A 20529-nucleotide genomic window follows, 5' to 3' on the forward strand; every position below is an offset into this window, starting at 1 on the left:
GCGTGACTCACGTACGACAAAATCCAAGCATCTTAAGTATACGCTCCAATGAGTTGTGTCTGACATACACACAAAGGTGTGACCACCAGCTCAATCAAAGATTAAGAAAATGGCTGTCGTTCCAGCAAGTTCCCTCTGCCCTCCTGCCAACCGCCTCCTCTCCACCTCCTGCCCCGGACGCTCCTGGCTCGGCGTTCTATCCCCGCAGATGCCTCTTTCAGAACTTCACAGAAATAAAAACATACAACATGCAGCCTTCTGTGTCTGGCTTTTTTGGCTCAGGATGTCTCCGAGCTTCATCATCCCTGTTGCTGTGCATGTCACGAGTTTATACCTTTGTACCCCTGGGTGGTTTCCCTCCACAGAAACAGAGGACCATGTGTAAACGGACTCATTCTGGACATTTGCACTGGTCCCGGATTCTAGATATCAAAATAGTAGTCCTAATAGTCCTCTTGTATAAAAATATGCTTTGTGGCCATATGTTCTCAGGGTAATCATCTGGCAGTGGAAGTGCTGAGGGTCATGGAGTAAGTGTATGAAAGTTTACCTTCGTGTGGGTCCTAAGGTGCCTGTGACACCTCACAGGCCCACCAGCAAGGATTCGAGTCCCACACCCTCACCCTGCCAGGTGTGTGTTAGTGACTCACAGTGATTTAATTTGCATTTGTTTCCCTGACAACCAAAGGTGCTGAATTTGACTGTCTTTCCACACACATCAGGTGTGTCATTTAGGGACGTGTCCCCTCAAATCTTCTGCCCACCTTCTTATGATGTGGTTCAACTTTTTCCCCCCACTCCTTCCTGCCCAATACCCTGCGACGACTTCCCTGAACCTCAGGGTAAGACCTGCTGCGGCCCAGCTGACGGGACTCAGGATCTCACAGGCCTGTCTCCAGTTCACCCTTTTCCATCCACTGAGTGCCCATCCAGCCCTGCCTCCAAGCCCGTGGATATACTCTACCTTCTGTCTGAATCCCTTCCCTTCCACCTCACCCATCGTCCCAAACTCTCCCAGAGTCCCTCCTCGAGGAAGTTGGCCCTCCTCACACATCCACCCAGACAGGTTCACCCCTCTCCTGCGTGCTCCCTTCACACCTTCGAGACCTCACTGACTCATTCCCCACTCGGCCCCCATCAACTAACAGATTACGTCCAAGTGGATATAACATATGAATGAGCCAAATAACTAGCAAAAGTCAGTCAGGGAAGTGTGATAGGCTCCCGTAATTCTTAAAACGTATACACTAGGTCATTGTACAGTAATGTTTGCCAGCACAAAGCAAACTAAGTGATGGCACCGAGAAACACCTGGAGAAGGAGGAAGCCAATCCCAATGCCAGTGGTGAGGACACCCAGAATCTGAGCCCTGAACCTCAAGACCTCACCGCCTGAAGAAGACAGGCAGGGGCCAGGCCCTGACATTCCATCAGCTTGGCTTCTGCACATCACGTCATGGAGCAGAACACAAGAAGTACTATTCACTGGGTGCTACCCATCCTCCAGGCACTGGCCAGGCAACTGAACACACATTTCAAAGAAACTGCTGAGCTCTAGGAGGTGGTGATTAGCATTCCCACTTCACAGATATAAGGTCAGGGGAATAGCAATGTGCCTCTGGCCCACCAGGGCTCCCCTGTTCTCGTGGGGCAATTTTACTTGGTCATCTGATGCTCAGATTCAACCGTTTGCTCTTTCTCAACTACTACTCTGACCATCTCTCCCTTTCGTTGTTTCCTGAAAATGTTATACTGTTCTTTCTCAAAGCCAGGGGCCAACCATGAGTACATTTTATTTCTAAAAAAGAAATTCTGAGCTCCAGGAATACAGAGCAGATATGCCTGCAGCATCTATGAGAATACAAAAGCCCTCCCTGTTCATGCCTCGGCTGTACACGTGCCACCTCTCCTTACCTTGATTTCTAACTTGTGGTTGATGGCCAGTGCAGAATGCTCCAGAGCTTTAATGACAGAGGCATAGGAGTCCGAGAACTTGGTGTATTTTCCCACAAGGGCAATAGAGCAGGTCTCCAGCAAGCGATCGTATCTATCAAAGGCCAAGAACCACCAAATTATTTAGAATACCTATCGTGAGATCAAAATTGCTTTCTATAAAGAAAAACATCTCTGGGAAGAAATATAATGGGACTAGGGATGATCTGAATTCTATGGACAGAATAGTAAAGAGGAAGCAACTTTCAAATTCATGTAGCAGACTTTGGAAAGGAGGATTTTAGAATCATGCATGAAGAAATGGCTTTAAAATCTCAAAAATCTTTTTTAAATTAAAATCCAAATAAATAAATAAAATTAAAAATTAAAATCCCAGGGCCGGGGTGGCTCAGCGGTTGAGCATCTGCCTTTGGCTCAGGGTGTAATCCTAGAGTCCCGGGATCGAGTCCCGCGTCCGGCTCCCTGCATGGAGCCTGCTTCTCCCTCTGCCTGTGTCTCTGCCTCTCTCTCTCTCTGTGTCTCTCATGAATAAATAAAATCTTAAAAAAAAAAAAATTAAAATCCCAAAGAGCAAAAAAAAAAAAAAAAAAAAAAAAAGTAACAGATAATTCAGATAATTCAAAAGAGTTATTAACCTGATGAAGGAAACAGTCAAATAAATTACAGGACATTAACACAATTGTCTATATTCACTAAAAATGTTCATTATAAAGCATAATTAATAACAGAGCAAAAACGTTTTAATACGTTTTAAATTCTTTTTTAATGAAAAAAAGATCACAGAGCCGTGTGCATTTTCATGGCTACCTACGGATTTATGTGGAAACGCATAAAGACTGAAAGGGAGGATGTCAAAGTGAAAGGGAGGATGTCAAAGTGAAAGGGAGTATCAGAGCCAGAGCAGCGCCTCCCCCGTGCAGCTTCAGCGGGGCACAGCCAGTGCTCTCAGGCACTGCGGGAACACCTCTGATGTGATGCCAGAGCATCGCCCAACTTTCAGAGGAAGGGGGACGGTCCTCCAAGCGATGAGCTTTGGCAGCAGTAGTAACACAAGACTGGACACCCCTGCGATGCATCCTCTTCTGGTGGGCGGGGAGTGCCACATGCCCAAACCACAGCTCAGCTATCTGCAGGGGACCCAGCAGTGCCATCCAGGCAGGCCTGGCATAGGAGTGCTCGCCCTTGGCCACTAGACACCTGTTCATACTGATTTTTCTAGTCAAGGGGACACAATGTCATGGGTGTGTGATCTGAACTCAGCTCACCAGGACTTCTTCATCCCCGATGCAACTGAGGGCTGAGAGCCTGTCTTTGCATTTCTTACCACAAAGTCCTTTCCTAGCATGAGCTGCCAGCACGGGCAAATTCCTTGCAACCCTCCGGAAAAGAGAAATAAAGGCCCGATCTCCCAGCTCCTCATAAAGAGGCAAACCTGTCTGCCATCTCTTTCCACTTCATCAGCATTTTCCGTGGCTGCCTCTCGATTGGAAGGTCAAGTCTCCGGAGAAAATAGTCTACGACCCCCTGCTCCTCCAATAACAAGGGAACTCGGTAGATAGATGAGACATCGTGGACACAGATCACCTGCATAAAAATGAGCAAAGGTTATTCAATAAAAACAAAAACGAACCGGACTGATAGCCTCCTACTGGCTATGTCACCTTCAGAAAATAACTTCTAAATCTGAAAATGGCAAGGGCAATCTTCTAGGAAAATATACGTTACCAACACTGACTCAACACAAGAATAAAAAACTAGTCGCCAATCCCTTATGAACATGAATGTAAAAATTCTTAAAAAAAAAAAAAATCAGGGGTGCCTGGGTGGCTCAGTCTATTAAGCATCCAACTCTTGATTTCACTCAGGTCATGAGATTAAGTCCCAAGTTGGGCTCTACACTCAGTGCAGAGTCTACTAGAGATTCTCTCCCTCCTCCCCCTCCCCACCACCCACTCATGTTCAGTCTCTAAATAAAATCTTAAAAAAAAAAAAAAAAAAAATCACAAACCAAACCACAAATGTAGTTTAAAAAAAGAAAAAAATTCACTTATCCAAGTAGGATCTGTCCCAATAACAATAGCTGTCAAACTTGGCTATACACTGGAATCACTTGGGTGAATTTTTAAAAAAATTCACAAGTCCACAAAGCACCTCGTACCACTTAAACTAGAACCTCTAGGGGGAAGCAGGCAGGCCTAAGTAGTTTTTCAGGCTGAGTCTGAGAACCACTGCATTAGGATACTTAACAGTGGAATTCACTACACAAATAGATTAAAGAAGGAAAAACAGTCACCTCAGTTGATGCAGATCTAATAAAAATTCAAAACCAATCCACCGAAAAAATTCTTGGTGAATTAGGACCAAGAGGGAAATGTAAAAAATATAAAGAAAATAAAATCCCTCATTTGGTTCTCAATATTTAATACTAATGCTTAATCTTTAAATTCTGAAACAAGGTAAAACTGGCCACCATCACTACTGCTATTCAATAATGTACTGGAGATATCAGCCACTACCATTAAATAATATATATATACACGAACCAGAAAATAAGAAAATACTGCCAAAAACTGCAAACAGTATTACTACTTATCCATAAAAACCATGAGAATTTATAGGCAAATAATCAGAACTAGCAGAATTTTAGTAAGGCTGCTAAGCTTGAGATCAATGAGTAGAAGTCAGAAGGGTTCCTATACATAGGTTGTATCTAATTAGGAAACACAATTTTTTTTTTAAAGATTTTTATGTATTCATGAGAGACAGAGAAAGAGGCAGAGACACAGGCAGAGGGAGAAGCAGGCTGGCTCCATGCAGGGACCCCGATATGGGACTCCATCCCAGGTCTCCAGGGTCACGCCCTGGGCCAAAGGCAGGCCCTAAACCACTGAGCCACCCAGGGATCCCCAGGAAATATAATTTTGTTTTTTTTAAGTAGGCTCCATGCTGAGCATGGAGATAAACATGGGCCTTGATCTCACAACCCTGAGATCAAGACCTGAGCTGAGATCAAGAGTCAGATGCTCAACCAACTGAACCACCCAGGTGCTCCTAGGAAATATAATTTTTAAAAATATACCATTCATACAGTTACAAAAATTATGAATAGCTATAAATAAAGCTAGACTAAAACTTTACAAAGATAAACAATCCTTAAAAAGCACCTTTATAAAGAAAAGTATAGATTACTATTGAAGGACAGTCCTTCCAACGAATGGAGTTGGAACAACTGGCTATCACAGGCAAAATGAATTTCAACTTTTACTAGAAAGCTGCTATACATAAAAGCTAACTGACAATGGATCCCAAGCCTAAATATAAGACCCAAAATCACAAAACTTTTAGAAGAAAACATAAAATCTCTGTGGCATTTGTTAAGTGGAGTTCTTGGATGATACCAAAAGCACAATTACAAAGAAAAAAATTGGATAAACTGGAGTTCATTAGAATGTAAAAGCTTGTGCTCCAAAAGACACCACTAAGACAGTAAGACAAGGGCAGCCCAGGTGGCTTAGCAGTTTAGCGCCACCTTCAGCTCAGGGCCTGATCCTGGAGATCCGGGATGGAGTGAGTCCCCCATCAGGCTCCCTGCATGGAGCCTGCTTCTCCCTCTGCCTGTGACTCTGCCTCTCTCTCTCTGTCTCTAATAAACAAATAAAATCTTTATAAATAAGTGAATGAATGAATGAATGAATGAATATAAAAACAGTAAGACAAGCATGGACTTGGAGGAAAATGTGCAAATCCTGTATCTGATAGAAGACTTCTATTCAGAATATACCTTTCAACTTAGGATTTTTTCAACCTAAGAACAGGTGCATTAGGACTTAGCCCATCGTAAGGCAAGCAAGATCTGTACTTAGTAGGAAGAGGAATTCCTGAGCCAGAGCTCCCAGCTCCGGAAACACACCGGGAACATTGATCTCAGGCCCTGGGCCACGCTCACACGCTGACACCTGAGTGCCTGCAGAGACGGGGGGCGGGGGGCGGGGGTGGCTGCAGGTCAGAGGCTGTCCTGCTCCGTTCATTCCAATGCCAGTGACTTTAACTTTTTGGACCCTCACTTCTGTATTCCTTGTAGTTTTGTAAAAGGATTTCCTCTTATTTCAATTCTGCTGCTTTCTTCTCTCCTCACTAGGCCAGCCAGGCTCTCCTGCTTCATCTACTGATCCTCAGTAACCTGGCGGCAAAGCAAACCACTCACAACCTAATCACAAATTCCTTGACCTCAACTTCCCCGCTCCCCTCCTTCAGCCGAACCTGACCACAGCCAACATCTCAACTTACCACCACCAGGACTCCCCTACCATGCCCCACACTGGACAGATGAGAGGTCCCAAAATCTTGAATTTCCTATTTAATAGGTACCCTCCGTTAGCACAGGTAATGAAAACTAAAATACGTTTAGAGCCTACACCACCTTAGATACCAGGCACCAGGAATATAAAGCCGAATGAAGTGGTCCATGCCTTGAAGAAGCTCAAAGTCTGGGGGCACCTGGTGGTTCAATTGGTTAAGCATCTGCCTTCTGCTCAGGTCATGACCCCAGGGTCCTGGGATGGAGCCTGTGTCAGGCACCCTGCTCAGCGAGGAGTCTGCATCTCCCTCTGCCTCTGCCTACGGCTCTGCCTACTTATGTACATGCACTCACTCTGTCAAATAAATAAAGTCTTAAAAAAAAAAAAAAGTTCAAAGCCTATGAGTAGAGACAAATATGGGGACAGGGACGGACACACACACACACACACACACACACACACACACACACACTGAGGGGCAGTATAACAGGCCCACCACCAGCACCCCTGAGACAGAGGTCGCCCCAGAAGGATCCACCCTGAGGATCCACCTTGAGGTCTGAGGGTGAGGCAGTTTGACCAGTAAAGCTTCACGGACAATCCTGTGTTCTGGCTAAGCCCTGAAGGATGAAAATGAATAGGAGACGGCCAGGCCAACAGGGAGGGCTACATCCATTCAGCATGGCTGGAGCAAAGAGTACAAGGAGGACGGAGAGAAGTGGCAGGAGAGGTCAGGTGTGTCCAGAAAACCACAAGCGATAAGGTGATGGAGAATCACGGGGCCAACAGACATCAGTTCTAGCGGACAGTCTGCTGTCTCGAATTATGAAATGCCAGGAGCCTCACGAAAGTGGCCGGGAGACCTCAGGATAACTAGACGCAAAGCACGACTTACACGAAGGCGGAACTGCTACTTACCTGTTCAGGTTCAACGTGGCAAAACATCGATATTTTCTCTTTCACTGACGTGTCAAGAGGGTTTGAGCACCTGCACACAACCTAGCAGTAAACAGAGGAAGATGTTCAGACAGAAGAAAGGGATTACGAAGTTGGGGTTTTTCCCCCAACTGCAGTTAAAATAAACATCACCTTTTGAAGCCGGATCAAAACATTAACTCCAGCACAATGCACACCCACTGTTTAAGTATAACCCGTTTTTCAAAATTGAAATTCCTAAATCTCAGTCTGGAGCAACTAATTGGGGGGCGGGACAGACGACCACAGATAAGGATCTACTGGAACCGAGGAACTGAGGCTTTCCTCAGTTTAAGTCCTGGATGCAAGGGAGGGGACAGTGAATGATGGACGGAGGGGAGAGACCAGGCATGACCCCATGCTTGCCCCCGAGGACATCTCTGTGAGACAGCCCCAGCGCAAAGCACCAACCCTGTTTCCCCACCATCAATGAAAAGCATGCCAAGAAAACAAGATTTCAATGTGCCATGGAGCAAAGATTTTCTTGCCTTTTTTTTCTTTTAAACTGAAGTGTTGTTGACACACAGGTTACATCGGGTTCAGGGGTCCAGGGGTACGACACAGTGATTTGACTCTATACCCTACGTTATGCCCACCAGGCGTGCCGGGTCACCAGGTGACGCCAACACAACACTACTGACTTCATGCCCTGTGCTGTGCTCTTCTTCCCCATGACTTACTCCCTCACGGGACGCCTGTGTCTCCCCTTTGGCCGATTCCCTCCCCTCCCCTCTGGCAACCACCAGTTTGTTCTCTATCTTTATGGGTCTGCTTCTGCGTATTGTTTGCTTTGTTTTTTAGATTCCAAGTTAAGTCACAGGGTACACGGAGAAGAGATTTTAATTAGGCACACAAGACTACCCTGAAACCAGGGAATCATAAAAATCTTACCAGATCTGGAGAAAGCCCGAGCCCTCTGAGTTCCCGCACACTATTCTGGGTGGGTTTAGTCTTCTGCTCTCCTGTTGAACTTGGCTATTTTACAAAAGGAAGAAAGTTAATTTCTCTCTGATAAGGAATTTTCAGGTATGATTGTTCTCTGTACCCCTTTTATTGACCATTATCTAATTTAGTGGTGTTTTGTTTGTTTGTCTTGGTCAAAGGCATGTGTGCATGTATTTTAGAGTCAAAGAGCTCCAAAGTCTGTTTTAAGGATGGCGGTACTGGTGCCCGCTGAACCACTCCCCTTCCCCAATCCCCAGAGGCGGCCGGCCCCTCTCCCACTCTTACCTGATCCTTCTGGTAGGCTTTGAGCTACTTCTTGATTTGTAGCTTAAGACATTTCCTATGGATTCCCCTGTTAGAGGAGAAACCTTCTCTCTCTACTACATATGAACCTGTCCTCTGGCTACAACCCATCTCCTGATACCTCTCCAGTGCTACGTGTGTTGAGTGTTTAAATACTGCCCACCATAAACCAAGCACCATGCTTTTCCTTTCTGTCCAAATTTGGTTTGTTTTCCTTTTTGGTGTTTGTTTGTTCTCTTTTCTCGGTATTCTGAGTTTCTTAAGCACTAAATTATCCCTTATCTCCCCTCACACTTAGTAGATTTGCTGGGAATAGAATTCTAGGTTGGAAAGCATTTTTCCCTGAGCACTTATAAGGAAATAGCTCCAATAGTCTTCTAGTTTCTAGTATTGCTGCTGAGAAAGTGTAATGCCTTACTGACTCTTGGTTTTTCTCTTTAGAGCCTTTTAGAATGTCTGCCCCATTATTCTGAAATTTCAGTGATGTGTCTTGCTGTGGGTCATTTCTCATTCAATATGCTGGGCATCTGGTGGGTCCTTTCAATCTAGAAACTAATGTCCTGAGATCTCCTTGAATCATTTAAATCAAAGGATCAGAAAACTTTCCCTGTAAAAGCCAGATAATATTTTAGGTTTTGTGAGCCATACAGGCTGTCATAAGGACTCGAACTCTGCTGTTTTAAATAAAGAAGTCGCCACGGACAACACATAAACACTTGGGCAGGGCTGTAGTTCCATGTAATTTCATCTGCAAAAACTGGGAGTGAGCTGACTGGGCCTGTGGGCACAGTTTGCTGACCCCTGGTTCTGATTACACATCCCCTCCGTTTCTCTATTATTTTCTGGAAATCCTAGCCCAGTCCTCTCGTTCTCTTACCCCTTCTCTCACATTTCCTATCTCTCGATCTTCTTGTGTACTCCCCGGGGTAGTTCCTCCACCTTCTTTCTCTCTTTTTCATTCCTGCTATCCCATTTTTAATTTCCAAGAATTCTCTTCATTCTCTGAATGCCCCCTTCTTAGGCCCAATTCTTGTTTCATGGATGCAGTTTATTTCCCCTTGACCCCTTGACTCTCTGAGGACATTAACGACAGGTTGTTCTGGCTTCCAAGTTAGGAGGTTTCAGCTTCCTCCAGAGCCCAAATTTCCTCTAAGTTCCCCCTTTGTCCTGCCGTTTTGATTTCTTGTGAAGTTAGGTGCTTTTCCCAAATATCTGGTGAGCACTGGCTGCCAGTTGACATTTAAAATCTAACTGGAAGTTCTGAGTGGGTGGATTTGTCCCCTGGGGTCCTCACTTGTGTCACTGGGGAGCCTCGAAGGGCATTGTGTTTTCTCTTGGGCGAGTCATATACCCTATCATGAACCTTGTGGGAAATGGTCCAAGACTGGATATGATTCTGGAAACCGAGGGACAGAAGGCAGGGTGTCCCAACAGCATAGAAGTGCGCTTTACCCCTGTGTTTTTAGTTCAGTATTACCACTCTTCACTGTTCCTAATATCTGCTCGTCTAGAATTCCTCTCCAGAGAAAAAGCTTGGTGGAGAGGGACTGATGCCCAGTTATGCATGTTAGGGAAGGAGATGCTGGGTTCTAGCTGCTTCTCGAATAGCAGTTACCATGATCCGCCCCCCAGCCCTCACGGCACCTGGCACTACCCCTGCCTGGGCCCTGGGGCTTCTGCAGGGCAAACAGGGCTGCTTCTCAGCTGGCCCTGCTCCAGGCTTAGGATTCTGCTCCCACCTCTGCTATGTCACTTTGTACACATCACCTGCTTTCTGGCCGCCTATGTTTTGCTCCCATTGATTATTTCACATTATCTTTGTGAATTTTTCTCTTTAAAAAAAATTCCCTTTACTCTAGTTGTAGCAGGCTTTCACCATGTAGTAGAGACAAATGAATATTTTCAATCCACCATCCTCAACTGCAGCTTCCCTGGAAAATCTTCTAAATGTTTTCCATCCGATCTTTTCAAAAAGTAGGATTACAATAATTTTAAATTCACAAAGAAGGTCTTTATTCCCTTCACCTCACATATCTAAAACAGATAAGGAATGACAACCATCCTCTTCTCTTTCTTTTCCACAACCCCCTCTCCCCAAAGTAAAACTTAAATGCCTTACCTGAGGAACCAGACTGACGTGAATATTACAAAAGTTCTCTCTTTTGACCTTGAACTGGAACTGACGGAAGGCCTCAATAAAGGGCATGCTTTCTATATCTCCCACTGTTCCACCGAGCTACAAGAACAAAGGTACCGTAGAGGTCAAGCACTAAGCCTTTTTCTAGTGGGTTAGTTTTCTAACACTGCACCTCATCAGCTCAGCTCTGTGATCAGAAACAGCATAATGTGGACTCTCTGAGCCCAGATAATGTCACTAAGGAGTAACTGACATTTCTTTATGCTGAAAGGTTACTTTCCTGGACAGGCTCTCCATTTTCCAAGGTTATAGATCTGGCCAAGAAAAAGACTGGGTGAAAAAATGAACTAGAGGTTTTATTTGCACAAAGTTGCGAAGCAAAGAAAACCTAAATCTTATCTACTTGGTTAGCTGTAAATAACTTTTGTATAAAAATGTATCAATCATAAACTGCTGGAATTTCTGAGTCCCCTACTTTTGTGGGAACATGGATCTAGGACCATCAGAGCAGGAGTAAAGAAACTGAAAGCCATGGGGCTCACTGAGAGAGATCAACATTCCTACCAGAGGAGGGCTGAAGGAGCTGACTTTCTCAAGAGACGGAGGAAAACATGTCCTGCCGCTCTCAGCGGTACTGTCCACAAAGAGTGAACGGACACATGCTTGCACGGAGTACTGCTCGCAGTGGTGTGGCCGCTCCCATGACTGTGCCCTTACCCGCCCCCTGCAGTGAGGAGGGTCAAGGGCCTCACGGGGCACCTCTTATCGGGAGCTGATGGCCTGAGGGGAGGAATATGTACACTCGGTTAGAAAAGATTCATACTGGGCGCCTGGGTGACTCGGTGGTCGAGTGTCTGGTTCGGCTCAGGTCATGATCCCGGGGTCCGGGGATCGAGTCCCACATCGGGCTCCCTGCATGGAGCCTGCTTCTCCCTCTGCCTGTGTCTCTGCCTCTCTCTGTGTCTCTCAAGAATAAATAAATAAAACCTTTAAAAAAAGAAAAGAGACATACAAACCTCAATAACGCACACTTGAGGCTCCAGGCCATCTTCATCCACAGGTATTAATGCCTGTCTCATGACCCACTCCTGGATTGCATCTGTGATGTGAGGGACAACTGGAAGAGAGAAAAGAAATACATACCTTAAACTTTTCTGTCAGTGCTGGTGGAGGCAGACATGCTTACGAGGACAATAAAGTGCTGCAGGCTTTGCCTGGAGTGGTGATGGGGTCATAAACATATTTTTGACACAGCTCCAAGATGGCGTTGAAAAATCCTTAGGTTCCTCATACTTCCCACAGCCTCCCTTCCAGGTTCCCAAGTTGTGGCTGAACGTACAAGAGGGTAAGGCCAAGCGTGCATCCTGAACCACATCAGAGCACTTGGCCCTGTGCAGAGTCTACCCCGGCAGCACCACAACTCAGCCCCACACCACTGATTGTGGAAGGCGGCCGCTTCACACCCGGGGGCTTCCCAGGCCCCCATTCCATCGTGTTCCGGTTTACAGAAGGATAAACAATCCCCCAAGGAGAGACAATTGGGTCCGGCAGGGTGGTCAGGAGCACAGCATCTGGGGCCTGAATGTCTGGATTCAAACCTCAGTTCCACCGCTCATTAGGTACGGATCCTTGAGCAAATGACTGAACTATTCTTAAGCTCGATGTCCCTATCCACTCAGGGGCAGTAAGAGCTTCAACTTCATGAAGTTGTGGAAATTGTGAGCGACACTACTGGTAAGATGCTAGGTGGAGCGCCTCGCATGCCAGGGCTCAGCAGAGCCAGCTACCAAGCTAAACACTTGTTAAAATCCTAGTTGTAGGACTCGGGAGGCAGCCTCCTAAGGGGCAGGGATTACTGTTTAACTGGCTCGTGTTTATAACCAGCAGTGCCTCGGGCGCAAGGATACTCATTATCTATTCCACACACAGCAGCCAAAGGGATCTTCTAAAAATGCAAAACAGAGCTCCTCGGCTCCCATGTTCTAAACTCTTCTACGGCTTCCCACTGCTCTGAAATCCAAACTCGGGGACCATGGCCCAGAAGGTCCTGTGTAACCTGACTGCAGGCCACCTGACCCCCCCTCCACGCATCCTATCCCCCCAACCACAGGTCACTCTGCAGGACACCCTCCACCCCCTGACCTCTATGACAGGGCCCCTGCAGCCCGGGCCTCTGTGTGCTGTGCCCCATCCCCTCCGGCCCCGGCTGGCCTCTCATCACAAATGCCCCTCAGGGAGACTTCCCCTAGCCACCTGTCCAAATGGGCTATCTCCACACACTCTCTCCTCACTATTTATTTCCTCCACAGCTCTTATCAGACGCCGTGTTTCATGTATTTTTGTGTCTCCCACTCGGTAGCCTCCGCCTCCGTGGGGGCAACGAGCTCACTGGTCTGGTTCATCATGTAGCCCCAGGGCGGGTGTGACCGTAGTGAGGATTCAAAAAATATGTGACGAATGAATGTGTACACGAATGAATACCCCGGAGACCTAGAACAACAAACTGTATCATCGAGATCGTCATAATTCCTAATTGACCCCCTTTCCGTGTGTCAGGAGCCCAGAGTTTTATTGCCCTCTGAACAATCAGGAAGGGCAGGTAGTTTATCGCCATCTCCCAGAAAAGGGAACCAGATCTCAGAAGTTAGGTATCGGCCTGCCTTCACACCGCTGGGAAGTGGCAGGGCTAAAGCTCTAACACATGACCCCATTAGCCCCGAATCTGACCAGGGCGACCCCAGACTAGAGCGGCCTGTCAGCCTGACCCTCGGCTTAGCAAAGTCTAAAGCTAAGAGGAGAGCCACTCTCATAACACACACGCCGCCCCCAATCTAGACTTCGGCCATGACACACTAAACCAGTGGTTTTTGAACCCCACCTTTTAAGAGTGGCAATTTTCTCAAAAGAGTGCTGTGTGAAACCCCAGGGCAGCAGACAGACACAGGTGAAGCCGGCTGATGAAAGCACAGGAGGACCCAGGGACCGGCCTCTCAGACTCGCCCAGGCCCATGTGCGCCAATGAGCAGCCTGCAAACCAATGAACACGAAGGACATTCTTTTCCTACCACCGCCGAAATCCATCCCAGATGCACGACATATACACACACCACCTGGCTTGCTGCCCTGGCCTAGCTGCCGTCCTTAATTCACACCCATCACTGCGTGCAAACAACAGCTCTCTGGACTCAAATCCTGCCACAGGACTCACAGCTTCCGTGTCATTCTCAGAACAGCAGGGGCTTCTTCACATTTATTATTATTTTTTTTTTTAGTAAACAGCAGCACAACTCTGAATTTTCAACCGAAGGCATATTTCAGTAACAATACCTGGACACTTCTGGCTGCAACTGCACAGATAGTAAATTTCTATACACAAAAGAAAGCAAATTGGAATAAAAAAAAGAAAAGAAAAGAAAGCAAATTGGTTAAAATATTTATACCCTGAAGGCAAACCCAGTTTTACCTTGGACGGTTTTCCCCAAGTAATCTCCTTTGCGTTCCTTGTTAATGACGTACTGGTAGATCTTTCCAGTCGTCAGATTATTGTCCTTGGTGAGGCGGATGTCAAGGAAGCGCTCATAGTTCCCCAGGTCGAGGTCTACTTCCCCACCGTCATCCAGCACAAAAACCTCACCTGTGATGAACGGCGGAAATGGTCAGGGTAAGTGAAAAACACGTTATGTCATGGCAAACGCGAGTCTCAAAACGTAAACACTTAAGCAGAACAAAGTCTGCATTACCTTGATACGAAGCAGAGAAATTTATTTCTAGAAAACTAAACATGACACAAAAGAAAGAAAAATCACCAACCATTCTGCAAAAGGTAATAGGATACTTCCAGTCTATCAACAAGCTCAGTCTCAATCAGGAAGTAATGAGAGGGCGAGGAACGAAGGAAATCATAGCCTCAAGGGCGGTGGGTACGGGGAGCTTGACAGGAGTGTGCTATCTGCTGCCTAAAGAGAAAGAACTTTCAACAAAGCCTCCTACAGAAAAACGTTTCTGATGTGATCAAAGCATGATTTCCTTCAGAACTCATACCGGATATTAAGATCCTGTTGATCAGAAAAACCAACTTCTGGGCTACACTTTGGTTCCAAACAAAGTTGTGAAACTCAAAGTTTCCCCCGTTCCTTTGTTTAACATTCATTCCTTGAGACGTCATCCTAGAAGTTCTGCCCAGGATGGTTCATTCTCACCATCACAAAAGGAGAAGAGCTCACAAATGGGAAAAAGAAAAAAATGTCTTCTTTTCCCCCCTCAGAGAGAGGGTTCTCTTTCAGAAACCTCTAGACTCTCCTCATGACGTTGCCTGTTTAGATTTCTGCTTCCTGCTCTCTGTTCAGGTGAGAAAAGCATATTCCACTACACTAAGGACTTTTCTGGAAGGAAGGAAATACAAGTTATGTTTATGCAAAATATACACAATTTCCAAAGGCTGACATGTGCTTCTATATACTCCACCATCATTATGTTAATCAAAGAAAAGAAATGCATCGTGCTTACCATGTTCATAAGGAGAGAATGTTCCCGCATCAATGTTAATGTATGGGTCAATTTTAATTGAAGTTACATGTAAACCACATGACTTCAGTATGGTGCCTATGCTGCTGGCGATGATTCCTTTTCCAATTCCTGATATAACACCACCAGTGACTAGAATGTACTTCATTTTACTTTTTGACCTGGGAGTGGGAGAAGGAAAAATTTCAGATAAAGTATATCTCCACAAAGCATGCGTATCTGGGCTCAAGGGCTCTGCCTCTTACTGGCTACGCACCCTCCAGGAGCCTGTTTCCCTATCAGCCGCACCACTCTAGAAGGTTGTCAGGTGGGACCCTAACAAATACTTCTTGGGAATCACTGAATGGCTTTAGTGAAACGGGAGTCAAAAAAACAACTCGCTTAATCAAATAATGAAGCTCTTGTTGAAGGCTCGGACAACTAACAACCTTGAGAGACAACCTAAAAAAATAAAAATAAAATGTAAAAACTTAAGAACAGCTCTGTGGACAGAGAACACTATGCCCCCGATGTTGGCTGACATAGCCACTGGACCCAGGAGTTTGGAAGCGATGCCTCATTATCTTCCCTGCGTGGAAGTGGAAAAGGTTTCAGTCCTGGATGAGCACTTTGGCCACGAAAGAGAGAACGTCTCTGGCCAATCTACAACGTATCACCAAGAAAACACAACTTCTCTAGGTTATGGAAGACAGTAGAGTTTCAACGCTGAAAAGGAGTCACAATGAAGCCTCAAACTCTTCATCAGAGGTGGTTCTCTCCTGTAATTTTCGAATAACTTACTCCTTGCCAGCAGTCTCGCCCAGGTAGGGCCGGGAAGAGAAAGCGCATATACTGCAGGGAAGGAACATCGGATGCCCACCCGGCCTGAAGCACACAATGCGCAGAGGATGCAAAGGGAGGGCAGATTTGATTAAATCCAAAGAGCAGCGCAGCTGTGGCCGGGAATGGAACAGATGCGGTGAGAGATAAAAGGGGTAGATGTACGCAGGAAGAGCAGAGGCTCGAGGTGAGGCGACAGCCACAGGCTTGCCGGGGAGAAATTATCACTGGCCCCTCAGCTACAGAGGCCCAGACACACCATGTGGTTGGTAAATCCAAATGTGACCAAAGGGAGACACACAATCACCAAGCAGAAGAGAATGCTTGCTTTGGCATGGTCAGGACATTTTCCTCCTCCGGGAACACTTCATGTGAAGCCAGATTATAATAAAAATAAGCTCAGAAAGAACAAGGAAACAGGGGAGTTCTGCTTGAAGCATTCCCCGCCCCACTCCTCCCCGAGGCAGGAATGAATACTCTTGGCAAAGTAAGACCGCTGGACGCGACTTCCCCCTTGGACCTCAAGGAAGACACCTAGAATAGGACTTGCTCTATCCTGTTAGAGCGTTTCCAAAAGCATGCTCCTTGGTTTCTGCAAAACGTATATGGGGTTCCCACAAGGCGGCCTACAGACCTATAAATCAGAGAAATGCTGTTTAACAGTCAATTGGTTTAATGCCAGACCTCCAGTAGCCTTTAATAACTTAATGCACATTGTGATCTCCCCAAATGGGTATACGGTATGCATTCTTCCCAAGTCCCTAATACCTGGGAGGGAGGGGCTGCTACTCTCACCTCAGTCAAATGGCTCCTTATGGACACACAAATATCAGACTTGGCTACATTTTAGATGTGTTCTTATCAGGTATATCCCTGACACTATATCCAGTCTCAGACTCAATTTTCGTCGTCCCTAGAAATTCCTCGGCCACCCTGAGTGGGTTATGGAGTAGGTTACTTTTACAGAAGACCCATCTCATCCATTTGCATTTGATTTGCCCCAACTTTATTCAAAGAGGGTTAAAGCTCTCTTGAGGGATGATTCTTGCGGGCTCCCACAGTGCCTGACAATGAAGATTCCAATGTGCCCAAAGACCAGGAGGGAGAGGCTGACAGGACCCACTCACTCACCCTGATGCGCGACACTGATGTGTAGGTGCTACTGTGCTGGACACTTTGGGAACCACAAAACCATTTTGTTTTGGGTTTGTTTTTGTTTTGTTTTTTTACCTTTATTTGCATTTATTTTATGCAAAATTTACTCCCAGGCCATAGTTTTTTGTTTCTTCAGTTTCTTCTGGGCAACCTCCTCTTCTGGTTTAAGGACAATCTGCTCTTTTTCACTACGGATGGGAGAGCTCAGATATGGGTGAATCTGGCCATAAGCCCTGTAAATTCTACACCACGCCTTGGGGACTTTGTTCACCTAGATGTGCTCAATGACCACATTTAGGGGGGACACTGCTCTGTCCCCTCTAAATCCCTAAGTTCAGCAGCCCTCTCTGAACTTTTAGGCACGTGTAGTAAAAATCCAGCACGCTTTTTGGGCCACCGACCCTGTGTGCATGCCCATCATGTGGCATGGGCACACCTACCAACTCCACCACTGTAATGACCGAATGGCACATAGTACATCTACAGAGCAACAACCTTCAGATACTCGGTGGCTTTTTCGATATGCCTATCCTTGATGGCCTGAGCAGTTTCACGCATGTTCTTAAACTGAACACGAAGATGCGAACCTCCTGATTTGCGAGATTTTGTAGGGTTTTCTGGGTCAAGTGAAGAGCGAACCATTTTCAGAGATCGTCTCAGGCCACTCACAGGAAGAGCAGGGACCACAAAACTTAATCACATCTGGGCTCGTAACTGAAGTTGCTGGCAGTTTGGTTAGAGACAAAACAGTTACAGATAATGAGTAATCCAGTGATGGTGGGAAACCGGGACAACATGTGAAAGGCATACGTGGAGAAGGCGGAGCAGAAAGCTTTCAGTGGCAAGACCAGGGCAGAGATCGTGGCCCAGCAGAAGAAGGCGTGAGAAAAATTAAGGCAGGGAGAGGATCCAGACTGCTCCTGCTTCGCTGAACTGAGACTTGCAGGGAGTCTTCAAGGACTGACTGTAAGATACAAAGCACGGGGAAGGGAGGAGAGTGAACAGGAAGGTGAAGGCCATCTACAGAAAACAGAAGTAGGGCCAAGAAGAGAGATAGGGAGATGGTGGGAAAGGCGGAAAGGGAGGACGGGAACACGGTGGGAAATAAGCTGGAAATGTAAGCAAGGGACCAATTCATTTGGAAACCTGAAGGTCCTATCTGAACTTCACTCTGAAGGCAGTGGACACATCAGGGAGTTCTCAAGCACAGACGTAACATAAATCAAGATGCTTCAGAGGCCGCTGGCTGGCTGGCTGGCTACCTAGGTAGAGGAAGCAACTCTGCATCTCCAAGTTGTGAGTCTGGGCCCCCCCAATGGGTGTAGAGACTACTTAAAAATAAGAAAATCTTAGATAAAAAATGCACAGGGGAATTCAACAAAGATGGAAAGAAAGAAAAAAAAAGAAAGAAAGCTTTTTTTGGTTAAATTGGTGTTTGAGAGCCACCTCCTGCCCTAGCACTTTGTGCACTGAGACCCATCGGGTTGCTCCGAGCTGCCTGACGCCCCGGGTCCTTACAGCTGGTAAAAATGGGGTGAGAATGCCCCGCATGGGCGGTCACCGGGGCGGCCCAGGGCTGGGCGTTACGACGAGCGTGCACCTAAGCGGGCCACGCAGACGTGGTGAACTTCTGCAAAACGCAGCAGGTCCGCCGCGGGGCAGCGGGGGCCGCACCCTGAGCCCGGAGCGCGGGCGCTGCAAGGCCCCTCGGCCCGCGGGAGTCGGGGCGCGCCGGGGGCGCCGAGGCCGGGCCACCGAGCCCATCCCCCGCGCGGCGGCGCCTCCGGGACCCGGGGCGCCCCCCGGCCGGGCCGAGGCCGTGCTCCCGGCCGCCGCGAGCGCTCGGGCAGGGCTGGGCGCAGGGGCTCCCTTGCGCCCCCCGCCCCCGCGCCCCCCGCGCCCCCGCGCCCCCCGCGCCCCCGCTCGCCCGCGGCGCCCGGCCACGCGGCCCCGCGCGCGGGAGCCGGCTCCTCGCCGGCCCGGCCGCCCGCCCGCCCCGCTCGGCGAGGCACGCAGCCCATTGGCCAGGCCCGCGGGGCACCCCTCCCTGATTGGCGCGAAGCCCCGTCTGTCCGCCGGCGGTGTGGCCGTCCCGCGCGGCGCTCGGCGGGCGCTCGCCGCTTCCCGCCCGGGAGAACGGCTCCCCTGGCCCGCAGGCAGCCTACCTGAGGCCGGCTCGCAGGCCTGCCGTCGGCGGGGGCGCTGGGCGAGGGACGCGCGGGGCCGCGGGCAGCCAGTGAGCCGGCGCCGCCGCATGCGCCCGGCAGTCTCTCGCGGGGGCGGGCTCCGGGCGCTGCGCACGCAGGGCGGGGGGCGGGGCTGGCGCGCGGGCCCTCCCCCGGGGCGGGGCCTGCGCCGGCCCGAGTGCGCAGGCGCGGGCGGCCGGCTCCTCGGCCCGGGGGCGGGGCGCGGGCGGGGCCGGGGGGCGGGGCGGGGCCGGGCGGGGCCGGGCGGGGCCGGGCGGCGCCGCTGCCTCTCTGGCGGGGGAGGCTCTCCGACCTGGCAAGGCTGTCGCCGGGCTCCTGCAGCCTCCCAGGCGAGGCTAGATGGTCCCGCCGCGTCTCTGAGCCGCCCGACCCCGTGAGCACTAGGTTCACGGCTGCCGGTCGCGGGCCCGCAGCTCATCTCTGCGGCCACGCCGCGCCACGCCACGCCCTCGGGACCGGGGACCGGGGACCGGGGACCGGGGACCGCGGCAGTGTCACCGTCCCACCCACCCCCGCTGGCCTCTGAATGCAAAAGCCTGGAAGGAGGACGCCCGGGCGCTCACTGCTTCCCCGCAGCTGGCTTCCCGTGCAGCTGCACCCGACCTGAGGGCGGCCGCTTTCGGCGGAGAGGGCTCCAGAGACGGGGTTCCCGCCGGCTGACGCTCATTGAGCACCCCCTGAGTGCCCCACGCTGGGCCGGGCTCCAGAGGACCCCGTGTCCTGGGTGTGACGACGGAGTGGGGCAAAGCGATCAGCTAGTTGCACGTCATCGTGATTCCCAGAAGTTCTTGCTGCTGGAGTGCCCAGCGCGGGAACTGACCGAGCCTGGTGGGGGTCGGGGATGCAGGCAAGAAAGTCTTCCCTGAAAAGGTAGTTCAAAGCTGACAACTGACATTTACTGGCAACGAAAGGGAAGGGAGAGGTTGGGAGTGAGAATGAGTGAGGCAGGAGGTAAAGCATGTGTAAAGGCCCTGAGGCCCAGAAGAGCCCAGCACAGCTGCATGGGAAGGCCAGCGTAGCAGCATTGGAAGAGCCAAAGGAAGAGAGATTATGAGACCAGACTGGAGAGGCGGGCGAGGCCTGGCCATACCATGCAGAGCATTATATAGTCCAAGTGACGGATTTTCTCTGTCCTACAGGCAGTGGAAAGCCATAGAAATTTTTTTGAGGAGGGGATTTTGTTTTTCTTTCGAATGGCGAACACATGCAGATGG

At 48.8% G+C, this 20529-nt stretch overlaps 1 protein-coding gene across 1 annotated transcript in view; it reads right to left on the reverse strand.

Moving 5' to 3' along the window:
- CTPS1 (CTP synthase 1) overlaps window positions 1–19419 on the reverse strand; it is a 29373-nt gene extending 9954 nt beyond the window's left edge. Inside the window, exons 1-9 of the mRNA XM_025419746.3 lie at window positions 19274–19419; window positions 15117–15295; window positions 14074–14244; window positions 11627–11727; window positions 10593–10709; window positions 8117–8200; window positions 7169–7249; window positions 3385–3536; window positions 1914–2046 (exon numbers count right to left, since the gene is read on the reverse strand). Of these exons, the coding sequence (XP_025275531.1) occupies window positions 1914–2046; window positions 3385–3536; window positions 7169–7249; window positions 8117–8200; window positions 10593–10709; window positions 11627–11727; window positions 14074–14244; window positions 15117–15282 (1005 nt within the window). The 5' untranslated portion in view covers window positions 15283–15295; window positions 19274–19419. The remainder of the gene's footprint in view (window positions 1–1913; window positions 2047–3384; window positions 3537–7168; window positions 7250–8116; window positions 8201–10592; window positions 10710–11626; window positions 11728–14073; window positions 14245–15116; window positions 15296–19273) is intronic.
- Between the last annotated feature and the right edge of the window lie 1110 nt (window positions 19420–20529).

This window comes from Canis lupus, chromosome 15 (genome assembly GCF_003254725.2).
Source record: "Canis lupus dingo isolate Sandy chromosome 15, ASM325472v2, whole genome shotgun sequence".
In the NCBI taxonomy this organism is placed as follows: domain Eukaryota; kingdom Metazoa; phylum Chordata; class Mammalia; order Carnivora; family Canidae; genus Canis; species Canis lupus.